We start from the raw sequence: 13,502 nt of genomic DNA, 5'->3' as shown, positions 1-13,502 counted from the left end.
AAACAGGGCCTTCGTGAGAGCCTTGCAGTACAATATCAAGGCTCCATTCGGGGAGAACGACCCTCCTTGGAGGGCGTAACTGCAGAGTACCCTTCAAAAATGTGTCGCTAGTATATGAGTGCCCAGGACACTGAGTCAGTGGGGACATGGCATGCACATGTGGCTGCTAGGTACATTTCAACGTAGAGGTGGCTCGACCTGCCTCTAACAGATCTTGCAGAAACTGCAAAATAGTTGCTATAGGGCAATAATTGGGGTCATGACCTCTGCAAGCGAGGCAGGCTGCTGAAGAAAGGAGACTAAGATGCTTTATTTTAAAGCCACTGATTCCACGAAAGCGCCAAGCCAGCTTTCAGCACGAATGCAGGGGAACTGCAGTCGACTCAGAAAAACTCTTAATTTCACGCTCAGTTGCTAAACACAGAGGTCTTACCTTACCGTCTTGAGAGGCAAAAAAAGAAATGGCTTCTGTGGGCTGCAGGGTTTAACCCCTCGGTAGGCGGTACCGAGGATGTCACCCCAGGAAGGGGACTATCGGCAGCTCTTATATAAAGAGCTCAGTAAATACCTACCAATAGGCAGGCATATTCCATAAGTAATGTTTTGGTGGTCGTCTTCGAATTGAAAGGGAACTGGTAAACGTTGCATTTCATTTGACAATTTCGTAGTAAGCACAGTATTCACGCATTGCTGCATAGTTGTCTCAAACAGTGGGGTGGCCTTAAACACTTTCTGAGCTGTGCTGAGATACTTCACTTGATTTGGGTCAAAGACCTGCGACAGGCATTGAAATATGCAGCTGCAGGTCTCCAAATTTCCAAGTGTTTATCACAGCTGGCTTTAAGACTGCAGTCTACCGGTATGTTGCACGTTGACCAAAACAATAAACCTCCGCTTTCATGAAATACATTTCTAGGGTATTGTGCAGCTAACTATACGCTTACTGTTGCCGTTTTGCTCATTTTTAAAATGTTTGCAATGTGGCAAAGTATTGAGTGGTGTGAACGGCTACATTATAAATAACGCAACCAAGCTTGTACAACATCATTAGCGCAAACGTGAAAAAAGCGTTTAATTTATTATTTATTTATTTATTTTGGTTGAGATGGAGTAAAATCACGGACACCAACAAAAATCACAGAATCCGTGACATCCGCGACGTAATCCCAGCCGTAACTATGACAATACTGTAGTATTAATATTGGTACTCGCTAAAACATGTCCTTGTGTAGTGCTCTGAAAGTGACAGTTTTAATACGCAACAATCATAATGGCAGCACCTTTATAGTACGACAGATAATGAGCCCATTATTCTTTAACGGGTACAATCACTTAAAAAGTACTAGTTGCCTGAAGTTTACTATGAGATTTAATCTTGATGTGTTCCTGCCAAGAGTTGCCAGTGGGACTGTGCAAATTCATTTGGCACGCTGTCTGATTTGCCATCTGGATAACATTTACAGAAGACGCGCATGCAGCCAGTACTGCAGCAAGCAAAGATAAGCAGCAGCCCCCGACACCTCAATACGTACGTGTCACTACTAGTATTAACCATTCTTTCACCCGGCCACAAACCAGGAGAAAACAACCCCGACTAATGACAACATCAGATGTAAAGGTGAGTCTACAAAAAAAAAGGTAGAAAAACAAATATAATGTATATATTTGGGATCAGCAACAGCCTGTAAACAGATGTGGAACGAAGTTTGGGAAAAACACACACAAACATTCGCCAAGGAACGGCACACACGTTTAATTTACAGCAACACTGGAGACATGTATGACGTAACTTTTACAAAGTGGCAGTCTGACGTTAGGCACGATTGTATTTGGCTGGATGATTTAAAAAAAAAAAAAAAAAAAAAAAAAAAAAAACCTTTTTTGCTAATTACTCCAATAATTTGAATTCCAATCTTAAAGACGTTCTAGGCGTAAAGTATACACATGCTGACATACACTTTTACAATACATCTATTAGCCCGTATCCCTGCCCATCCCTGTCAGGCAGGTTAGTCTGTTCAGTAAATTGGAAAGCATGATAGATTGTATGGTTTAAGCATCCTTTTTTTTTTTTTTTACAGACGATCTGCATTTTATTTTGCAATGCTTTTTTTTTTTTTTTTGTATCACTAGAGACCAGATAGAGATAATAGCTCTTACCTGCAATCGTTCGGTCGCAGGCTGCCACATAGCGATTCTCTTGCTGTTTTTAGGATGGTGTTTAGTCCAGCTCACATCTGCTTGCAGATACAGTATGCTTTCTCCTTCCCCGCTGCAATCTAGAGTAATTCGAGCAGAAACTGAATTCCAACAGAGCAAGCGCATAACTCCGCCTGCAAAAAATATCAACCTCGTCTAGGTACCCCTGAAAAGCAGCAGAGGGCGGCATAGAGACATACGGTTCACAGTGCACACTGCAACATGCAGGGTGTTTAAAATACGGTAAACACCTCACCCGTCCACGATAATAAAAACGAATTTGTGTATGCTGTCATCTCCAAATAAACATTATATACCACATTTAAAATGTGCAAATGAATTAGCAAAATTGTCACTTATTGTTTTCTACTGTCAACGTTTTGTTTTTTTCCTTTTTTTTGAGAAACCTGCACTGAAGCTAATATGAATCTGGTGACATTATGCTTATGATCTCACAATGCTGTTCAGTGGCATATTAAAATACCACAGATGGGTGACTGCCACGTTACATTATTCTATAGTGTACCCTTCTGTGACCTTCTTTAGACAGCAGATTATGTTGGCTTTCCAGTTTGTGTACATTCCTTTGAGATACTTTCAGCTGCAAGCACACAAACTCCCTCTTTCAAACCTTATCGAATGGGAATGGCATGGAATGCACCATAACTTGGAGATTCAGGAGAGATCTTAGATTAGACTTGCATATTGCTTGACTAATTTTCATGAATAAAAATTAACAACAATAATTGTATTTTTAATTTGATACAACCATTCGTGCACCCAGTGTTGCTCAACAAAGAGGCTTAGGTGCAGATCCAATGACATAAACACAAACTGATCTTGTCAGAAACACCTGCTTTTGACCGAGAGCACTAATATGCATTGTGGTTTAGACGCTTCCTAGCTGTGTGCATGCTCACTGGTTCGTGCCCAGCCTCTGCCCTGTTACACCAGGTAGATCAATCCTGCCTTTTACATCAGCTTGGATGTTTACATGGATTTCAATATTGCCTTTTGTTTTAGTGTTGTTTGCAGCCAGACCATGTTCTTTTCTTCTTGTAGCCCCGAATTATTTTCAACAAAACCTGTTCCTAGTGTATTTATCACATTACTAATGACCCTCATTCTAGTCATGGCCCCCTCCCTAACTTTGACCAAAATCCAATGTATGGTTGGTATCGACAAGGTCAGGTCTGATCATTTTTCTGTTTTTCTAATGGCTCTGGATCATTTCCTACCCACAATCAGCACAGCAATTACCCCCATTAAATGATTAGATGAAGCAAAACACACAAGCCATACTGCAAAAAGAGCAGGTAATGGTGTGTGAAGAGCTTTTTTATTATTGTAATGATGTATGATACTGACTGGATGCCATGCACACAAGGTCTAACTTCCATCGGCGCTTTGATTCAATATTTCAAATTATAAACAGATTTCATTTGAAAATTTAGAAATGCCAGATAGACCCATGTGAACCATATTAAACAATATGCTGTGAGATTTATTGATTTCACTTTATCCTCTAGTTATAGGGATGGAAGTATATATATATACATTTTTTTTTAAATGTCTATGAAATACAGCTGGAGTTTAGGGGTAGACAATGAATAAATAACCTGGGTCTCTTGGAAGTGAATAAGAGTGAGGAAACAAATAGAAACACCTGCCATATGTAGAATACACTTGGCTGCAAATGGCATCCATGACATGCATTCTGTAATAAATTAAATCTGTATACTTAAGTTGTAAGTCAGTTTCAGTCACAATTGGCAAGACAGCCGACAGACTTTGCTAAAAAGCTGGTTTATGACATTTGATTGTATTGTGAGTTGATAATCATTGAGGAATGCGAGGTTAAGTGCAAATTAAACACCTTCCAGACTCATCAAGTTGAATTAGTGCTGCAGCTGCTCATGTTTTTCCCAGGATATATCTTTTCTATACTTTTAAACATCTGTGTTAAATTAACTGCTTAACATAAGTTACTTTACTTGTTTTAAGTATTTAGTTCGTGTTATTTGACTTCAAAACACAGCTAGTCCCAAGCTAATACCACAGTTGGTTATGTTTATGCAATTTTTCTTCAAATTACTGGTTTCCACAAGAATAATAATTGCTTTTTTCAGCCAGTCCATTTCAGCCATATCAAAACCAGCTTTATTGTTCATAAGCCCAGGTTTTTGCAGCGCTTCAATGTAATTTGCAAAACATACCTATAACACAAATACTACTTTGTTTTAATTAGCGAGCACACAGTGGGTTTCCATCAAGCAGTCTCCAATGTAGTGTATCAAATAAATGCCTTGCACATGTTTAATTGAGATTATTAAGAAATGAGTGGCAGAGAGATCAAACATTGCAGCCTCTCTGGAGCCCGAATACCGGTTTTGTACAGGGGGTTGGACAAAGAAATATAAAAATGACTATTTAAATTGTTTTGGAGGGACACAACCAGTCCACAATAATCCTTTAGGGAAGTAGGGGTGGAAATCAGCAGCTAAGAAATCTAAGAAAATACTTTTGGAATAGTGGATAAGGAAGCACACCTCTCTATCGAAGGCTAGCAGATCAGCTGACTTGCTCATCATGACTGGAACTGAGATGCAACATGTGTTCAGAAGGCATGTCGCTGTAACTGATTATACTGTTATTAATTATTTAAATATAAAAATTGTTTTAAACTGTAACCCTCAACATGTTTTACACTACACACATGATCACAAGCACCACTTCTAGTGTTCATTTTGACCTTTATTACATCATTCAACATACAGTTTAAACACATGGTTTAAAAAATAGAAACAATGTTAACATTTGTCAGCACGCTGCATTCAGGTAGCTTTTGAACAAACAAGACCAGACCACAAGAACAGCACAATCCTACACAGCTACAGAAAACCACACCTGCTACAAGTAAGCAAGCTACATTAACTCACACATTGAACAAACGTGATTACAAATTAAAGCCTTATCAATTCTTCTTCATAGTCCAGTTTGCCAACTGATTTTTCATTAATAATGTTGTCACCCAAGGCCAAAACTCATTAAAACAAATATGATGCAAGTCTTAGAAAATAATGCAGAACCCATAAAATCTATCCATGCACCAAGTAAGGCAAAACCTACAGCATTTTATTTAATGCACTGTATAACAAATGCATCTATTAATATTATTTTTGATATTACTACAACATGTTTTCATTATCTCTCATCAGTTCTAAGTTAGGATTTCTAGGCTGTTTCTACATTTTGCTTAATCTACAAACCTCACAGTACCTTGTTTTAAACTAATCTGATACTACTAACCAATCGTGGTTATTAGGTACAGTATACATAGCAAGTAAATTTGTTGACCATTTATTAAATAAACGCACATACCAGTCAGTATATGCTTACTATAGTATCATTAATATAATAGCATCACAAATCCACATTTAAAATATATTTATCAAATTCTTTATATTTTATGTATTTATTTAATTCAAGAATTACTTAAAATGTCATTTGAGGACATTTCAACAACGTTAACTGACTAGCTTTTATCTAAAACATATTAGTTTACAGTGCTGCTGTTTTGCTGTTTTAGTTTTCATAAATCTTATCAAACTAAGTGCTTTTACAAATCCTTTGTTTTGATTAAAGTGACCAGTGGCTTGTCATCTGGGCTGTAATCTTCATAAGTGATTGGAGTGGCATCGTACATCGCTGGTCTGGACTTCTTTCCAAATCTGAAAGAGACAATACAGTTTACATTATCTACAGTTAACAGCAGGGTCACCACTAAAGGGTCGACCAACCTGGTGAAATACAGTTTTCAATTACTGTTGGAATAGCAAACTACGAATAAGGCCTGGCCAGAAATATTGAATCTAATTACATTTTGCAGCCATTCTTAAAAACTTTAATGATCTAACTGATATTAAAAAGAAAAAAAAATCAATTGAGAATCAAAAACAAAAAAAGACATTCAAATGATAGAGCTTTGAAAACATTCCAGAACTTTCTGATCATAATGCCCTTTGTGCCTCGGTTTCATGCCATGTGCAACATTCTGTCTCGTCACAGCAAACAGAGTGTACTTGGATGCCTACAGTGTAAATCAAACCGATGGTGAGACAGGTGTCGTGAGGAAACTTAATATACAGTATATGTATTTTATAAATGGTTGCCAATCTAAATACATTAAAATTGAATGCAAGCTAACAAGTGATAGAATTATATAAATTTGAAAGGCCTGAGTCAGTCAAACCACATTTCATTGGATAAAACCAGGCATATTCATTGCAAATTGCAATATTACGTACAGTTATTGTGACAAAAGCAGAGGGTAAATCATTTACCAGCATTTCACAATAAAACCACTAAACTACTCTCCGGTTTCTCCTCTTCAGCAGCAGGCCCTACCTTGCATGTCGAATGGAAGCGATGGCGCTGCTGAACTCGCTGTCAATGCTCCTGCAGTTGTAGAATTCCTCGTAAGCTGGTCTGGTTGAGCCCTGGTACTCAATACGGCTGATGCGGCAGATCCCCACAATCAGGATAATCAACATGAGGACGAACGCCACACAGAGAGCTCCGATGATGATGTACAGGGAGTGACGGGGCATGTTGGTCAGGGTGTCTGCTGTCCGTGCCGACTTCCATTGAAGATCTAAAACAAAACCCATAGAAGTTTACTTTAAATGTCAATAAATATGTTCCCCACTGTGCAAGTGTCTCAATGGTAACACAGTGCAGTACTGCATGACTACAGTTTAATGCGTTATTTTGCCTATCAATATCTGGGGAATTGATTTGGGGCATAATATTACTGTAGAATATTTTTTTGTGTATATTTCTACATGATATGTACTTCTGTTGGAGCTTATTAATTTAATTCACTTTTTTTGTCATGCCGTTTTGTTCCTTTTAAAAGAACAGGCTCATTAATAAGTCTCTTCTTATATATAATATAACCTGCTATTATGTACACAAACCAAAACATCGATCTTAAGAAATGAACAACTTACGTATTTCACAATTGGCCCCAACCCATCCTTGGGGGCAGTGGCATGTGTAGCCATTGGACTGGTCGATACATGTTCCACTGTGATGACAAGGATTGCTCTCGCATTCATTTACATCAACCTCACAGTCCTCACCTGGATGGATACAAAAGCCCTGTTAGTGAGGGTTTGTTTGAATGAAAGGTTAAGAAAGACCTATTCCATATGTCGGTTTAAAAGAAACACGTGTCATGGAAATACGGTATTTGAAAAATCTCCACTTGGGAATATTTCTCTACCAGGTGCAGAGCCACAACCTTGCTTCCCAATCTTTCTTTGAAACCTCTAATATCCTGGTTAAAAAAATGCGAGCCCTACATAGGAAGAGCAATGCACTTAAGGTGAGATTTATTGAATGGTTTAGTTAGCTTTACAGGCCAAGACATCAAACAGTGATTTATTATAATGTTGTAAAACATAACTGCTCTTCATGTTACTAAATCAGCATGTAGTATTATTAAGATCACATGGTTTATAGTTAATTCCCATCAACAGGAAAGCCTACTAAAAACAACCAGACGCACTAATTTCCCTCAATTCAAAACAAGTAACTACTCCATCCGATAAACCATTAAGTAAAACCACCATAGAAAAGGAGACAGCTACTGGGACATAATTGCAGGAGTCATCCATTGTCCCAGAAACTAGGTTAGCAAGCTTCTGACTAAAGACTAAGCACAGCTGCAGGCTTCCCAAGAAGTTTGGTTGTTTCTCAACAAAGCAAAAAAGCACTTCATTCCAAAGTAGTTATTGTAGTTCCCTTAATTTTGCATTAGTACCCTGTTTTCCAATTCCATCATCATAAAATGCAGACACGTTTAATATATTCCATGCATCACTGAATACCACCTTCTTAAATACCTGTCTGAGTTGTAATTCAATGGCTGGATCTGTGACCTGAATGGGCAATGAATCAAATGTACCTCTAATGATCAATATGTATTCTGCACACAAAGAAATGTTTTAATTTAAATGTTGACAAGGGGCTCTGGTAAGTAATGAATGATGATTGTGTTTTCCATTATAAAATTCAGACCGTTGCACGTGGAATCTCCAATTAAATGTAACCCTCTTACTGGATATGACACAAATGTGCATTGACTGCAGTGACATTTTATTAATTGTGTACAACGAGCAACATTATACATCAACTGCACAAACCTCACAGTTACAATCGCTCTGGAGAATAATGATTTTTTTCTGTGAGTTCAATCCTAAAGTAAGAATACAAAGGCATGTATTTATTTATACGCAACACAGAGAGCACCAGCTGGAAATGTGATCATTGGTATAGTAAGGATTGTTAATCCCCTGATATAGGTATTATTGCTATTATGAACTTGTTTTGTGCATCACTGTGTATCATGCAGGCATCTACTGTCTGTGGAATGGGCCTCCACTTGGAATTGAACTGACCAAGACAAACTGAGGTTTATCATTTTGTTTGACTCTGCCAGATATAACAATGCTTGGGAAATGTTGTTAACCAGGCTACTGACTAAGTTAGGATTCGGGAAACAACTGTTTGAAATGGTTCTTGTACAGTATGGGGTTTATCTGATCTACTACCACTACCCTCCTGGTATCTACAGTAAACTGCATTCCATTTTTACTGTTAATCTCTCAAACGATCCATCATTTCAAATGTTAAATGGCTCTAATGGTGTGATTTTTTTTTATTGGAAAAGACATTAGGAATAATAACCCAAATTAAATTGTCATTTGTTTAATTTCTTTCTCATTTTAAATGTCATTTTAAAGTCTCAAATATAATCTAATCCTGCCTCCCTCAGTAATTACTACAACACATTTTCAGTGCCTGTGGATATTAAAGGCTTGCTCGGTACATTCCATTACACTTCCTCCATGCCTATGAACACGGTTCTCAAATGTCAGCCGCACACACTTCTCCCTTGTGATGACACTATTTCTATCTGACCAGGTCATGCATGCATTGCTCAGTTTAAACTTTGAAACAGTGAGGCGACACAGACTCTGTTTCTGTGCTGTGCAGGGCTTTGAGCTACCCGATGTACTGTATTTGGAGTACAGACATGTTTCTGAGAGCTCTATTGAGGCCACAAGGGCACTCGAGTTTGTGATGACGGAAACAAAGAACAAAGCAGATCTACAACAATAAGACTGTTAGTTAAGATAGCTATGATATTACACAGCCATACTCTCAGTCTTGGGTTAATACTATTAAAGCATTACCAGTAATCCTGTACAATATCAAAAACAAAGAAGAGATTCCTCAAACACTGTGTACAGTAACTCACCAAGGAATCCAGGTGGGCAAAGGCAGGTCGCATTAAGGCCCTCGCTGTCACAGGTGCCACCGTTCTGACAGTTTACATGAATGCAAGGGTCCTTGTACAGTTCACAATGTTTACCTGAAAAAACGTGTTTGGATAATTAAAGATACAGCACTAAACTGAGCAGTGAAGTCTAAATCTACACCAAAGTGACAAAACTTTTAAGGTGTCCATCCCATTCGCTTGAACTGAAGAAAGTGAATGTGTTCTGGTGTTCATGTCTGGAAGTAGACTATGAATATTTATGGTCCTGTTCTAGGCCTACAGCACACAGCTGAAGTAGTGATGTGTCGATAGTAAACCATTGATGTCTGTGAAGAGTTCTATTCACTCTACATGCATGTGCCTTATTAAAGGAAGTCATCACTTTGGTTGTGGCGTGCAGTCGCTGTTGGTAAATTGGAATATGTTTTAAGCCCTGTTGTAGCATACCAGAAACTGTACTGACATGGCAACGGGTAATGCTAACTCATTCATTTATTTCAAAAGGATTGGTGGGATCATGTGTTGACAATGTGAGCGAAAGGGGTATTGATTTATTCCCATGAAAGCAGACAAAGTAAAATTAGTAAAAGCGTTGCTACCATTTCTCAGTAGCAGAGTAGTAGCTTAAAACATCAACTTCCATTTACACCTGAATTATTTTTTATATATTCAACAAAAAAATATGCTAATTCAATTCTAATGAATTAAGTAATTGTTTATAATAAAATAAACATGGATTATATTTATTTTAACCCCTGATGTTTTAGTTCAGTTCAAAGAAAATATGTCTCCACATTTACAAGCTACGAATTTTTAAGTGCAGCAATTGTGGTATGAACTTTAACAGTGTTACCTGATTTAGCAACACATTCCGTTAATGGAAGACATTATGTATCCAATTTAAAAGATCTCATTATAGGCATCTAACATATTTCTCTCCTGGAGGATATGAGAAACTCCATTCACATACATAAACAGCTGTTTGACAGAGATTGATAGTCTTGTTAGAACACTCACATGTTTGCATTCAAATCCTGTTGACCCCGCTCCCACCCTCTCTGCAAACACAGCCTACCTTCATACTCAGCAGTACATAGACACTCATAATCATTGACGAGATCTTTGCATGTTCCGGAATTCTGACAAGGGGTTGAGAGACACTCATTATACTCCTCTTCACAGTACAAACCATGGTAACCTAGAGCCAGAAAATACAAATACAATTACCTCTTACTTATCAGTAAGAGCCACCTTATAATGGAATTTCAATTATTTCACATTTTTCCCCCAGCTTAAAAGGCAATTAAAACATGGCCCTCAGTTTTGTTTCATGATCAAAGAAAATATTATATACAGGTATGGCCAAACGTTTTGCATTACCCTATATAAATTAACTAATTTTGTTTTATAAAATCGAATGAAACCTGCTGAATAATGTTACATTAACATATTGAATTACATACTGCTTTGTAGTTTTCCCATATACTTAATGAAAAACTGCCAAAAATGTGACGTTTCAAAATCTAACATGAAATATTGTACTGCAATTATGGCTTCCGGTAGTCTTTTGCGATATCATTTTGTATCATTTTTTTTTTTTTTTTTTTTTTTTTTATAACAATGTTAAATAAAAGATCTATATTATGTTCATTTTATATGTCTGTCTCAATCCTAGGTGATGCTAAACTTTTGGCCATAGCTGTAGAGCTAAATATCAATTGGCCACTTGGTGGCAGTGTGGTGCTTCAGCACATGGATTAAATTGTCTTGTCATTGTGCTTTTTATGCTTGAAAGGGCAGAGATGCCAAGGCGAGCACGTGGGAATCAATAAGCTCTCTAAAAGGTAGGGACTGAGTCTGCTAACTCTTCACTTAGCAGAGACCACTGCACATCAGAGTGGCTTGGATTGTATGAGCAGAACAGCCTGCAATCTGTAGTACATTCATAAAACATCTTTCTCATCTGCTAAATGAAAGCTTGTCTGTTCTGTTATAAAGTAGGGTCTTCATCCTGTTTGGATTACGCACAGTGTTTGACAAATGCACTGTTTATTGTCAGAAGCAGCATTCCATTTTAAAGGTTATTATGACATTGTTGATGTGAAATGGCCTTGGTGCGCTTGCCAATTCAAGTGAAGAAACTCATCACCATCAGAAACATGTATATACTTCATTACATCCTCAAAACTGCCAGATAAACATTTAGAGGTTACATAGGCAAAATATGTATGTCCTTAAAGCTGTTGACAAGGCTGTAATAAGTGACTTTTTTCTGTAGCAGCCCAGCTACTGACACATGACAACTTTACTTATTAGACCAGCATCCTCACTGCTCCTGCTCCACAATGTCAAAACAGATTCAAGACCTTTCTCGCCAATGGCATGACACAATAAGGACGGGGATCCATGGCAACCCTATCACAGCAAATGTTTTAGAGGAAAAGGCACAAGCAGGATTTACTTCTAATGACTCTGTGCTGTCATGTCATTCCAATAAAAAAGAGTAACAATAGACTCCCTGCTGGGTGCAGACATGTTCTGCAGTGCCACAGTCCTTGAGCCTGATTGAAACTGTTTAAAATGCTTCCCTGCGCAGTTCCTATGATGGGGGAACTGAGATGAAACAAAATCTGACATTTAGTGTCTGGAGGAAGTACGTTAGGGGTTACGAAAGGTTACAGCAGCGGGGAGGTTGGAGATGAGGGTGTAACTGCATAGCTCTTCCATCTCTAACTGGAAGCCACAAAACACAATGTGATTTAATGAAACACAGCACCAGATTCGAGGTGTGCGAGCCTAAGAGGCACTCTTATACTGTACGTCCCTACCAGTTTTAGTCAGACTAATCACTGGGGCAGTGACAATTTATTTATTTTTTTTAAGCAAAAAATGAATATATGAATGTTTCCCCCATTTGATATGAATACCACTAGGTTATTATATACAATGTTTGATAGTCTTGCAGGATGTGTGTTTAGACTCTGATCTCATTTTCACACGTGCCCCCACAGAATGAGTGCACGCTGTAAGAAATTTAAACAGCGTTAAGAAATGTCCTAATGAAGCTGTGGAAAAAGAAAGAAAAAACAGTTTAGTAAGAACCCCTTACGAAAGCACACTATTTTAAATATATGCATGTATGTATGCATGTATAATTATTAGCTGATGGATATAAACAGCTCCCAAATAATAAATAATTACAGCCACCACAAACTAAATATTATTTGTGCACTGGTAAGAGAAAGGAATCATTCCAATGTACGTGTTAAAGGGAAATGGACCTTGAAAAATACCACAAAGGATTTTTTTTTTTTTACTTGTCTGACACCTGTAAAAAAAAAAAGGTCTTGAGTAAACACAACTTGTTCAATAAAGGGATTCACTAGGATTTAGATCCTTGTATCCTGTTAAATACCTTAATGTGGGCCAATACCTTCTTCTGAAAAGGGACTCAAGGCTCAAGCTTACCCATCTGCTCCTCCTGAAGGCAAACACAATGAACCTGGCCCAGCTGTTTGAAATTTACACAATGACAGGGTTTTGTTTGTTTTTTTCCCCAAAGGCATCAACATTCATCTTCATTTCATTTCTTACCGATCCAACCGCTGTGTTGTCTACCATTCTAGATTGTTGTTTGTGCTTTATTTATTTGATCTGACTTGTCATGTTTCAACCGCCAAATAAAAGCTGATTTTATTAAGTAACGTGGTATAAGAAATGATCACTAGGGGTGTGTGATTATGGGCCCTATTTTGAAACAAGAGCTAAGGCAAAAGCATCTTTTCTGAAAGAACATGTAAAACTAGAAATAAACTACTCAGCACAGTAAACTATTTGTTGAACACACAGTAAGAGCACAAGAATAGTTATGAGCGACAGCCATTTGGCACATCAATACTGGTCAAATTCCTAGAAGCTGATCGATCCCAGAACTTCATCATCACGGTCCTTAAAG

At 37.8% G+C, this 13,502-nt stretch overlaps 2 protein-coding genes and 1 long non-coding RNA gene across 3 annotated transcripts in view; 1 reads left to right on the top strand and 2 right to left on the bottom strand.

Annotated features, from left to right (window-relative positions):
• The window catches only part of LOC117417296 (PTB-containing, cubilin and LRP1-interacting protein-like), a 36,036-nt gene extending 33,694 nt beyond the window's left edge, over nucleotides 1–2,342 (bottom strand). The window contains exon 1 of the mRNA XM_034029340.2: nucleotides 2,161–2,342. Within this exon, the coding sequence (XP_033885231.2) occupies nucleotides 2,161–2,325 (165 nt within the window). The 5' untranslated portion in view covers nucleotides 2,326–2,342. The remainder of the gene's footprint in view (nucleotides 1–2,160) is intronic.
• Nucleotides 1,406–6,909, top strand: LOC131740054 (uncharacterized). Its single transcript, XR_009330677.1, has 2 exons — nucleotides 1,406–1,618; nucleotides 6,594–6,909. It is a non-coding gene; the product is annotated as an uncharacterized LOC131740054 (long non-coding RNA).
• The window catches only part of LOC117417295 (delta and Notch-like epidermal growth factor-related receptor), a 51,567-nt gene continuing 42,997 nt past the window's right edge, over nucleotides 4,933–13,502 (bottom strand). The window contains exons 9-13 of the mRNA XM_034029338.3: nucleotides 10,623–10,745; nucleotides 9,527–9,640; nucleotides 7,212–7,343; nucleotides 6,607–6,853; nucleotides 4,933–5,930 (exon numbers count right to left, since the gene is read on the bottom strand). Of these exons, the coding sequence (XP_033885229.3) occupies nucleotides 5,819–5,930; nucleotides 6,607–6,853; nucleotides 7,212–7,343; nucleotides 9,527–9,640; nucleotides 10,623–10,745 (728 nt within the window). The 3' untranslated portion in view covers nucleotides 4,933–5,818. The remainder of the gene's footprint in view (nucleotides 5,931–6,606; nucleotides 6,854–7,211; nucleotides 7,344–9,526; nucleotides 9,641–10,622; nucleotides 10,746–13,502) is intronic.

The sequence above is a fragment of the Acipenser ruthenus genome, chromosome 12, assembly GCF_902713425.1.
Source record: "Acipenser ruthenus chromosome 12, fAciRut3.2 maternal haplotype, whole genome shotgun sequence".
NCBI lineage: Eukaryota > Metazoa > Chordata > Actinopteri > Acipenseriformes > Acipenseridae > Acipenser > Acipenser ruthenus.
This window is presented reverse-complemented; position numbering and strand designations above follow the sequence as displayed.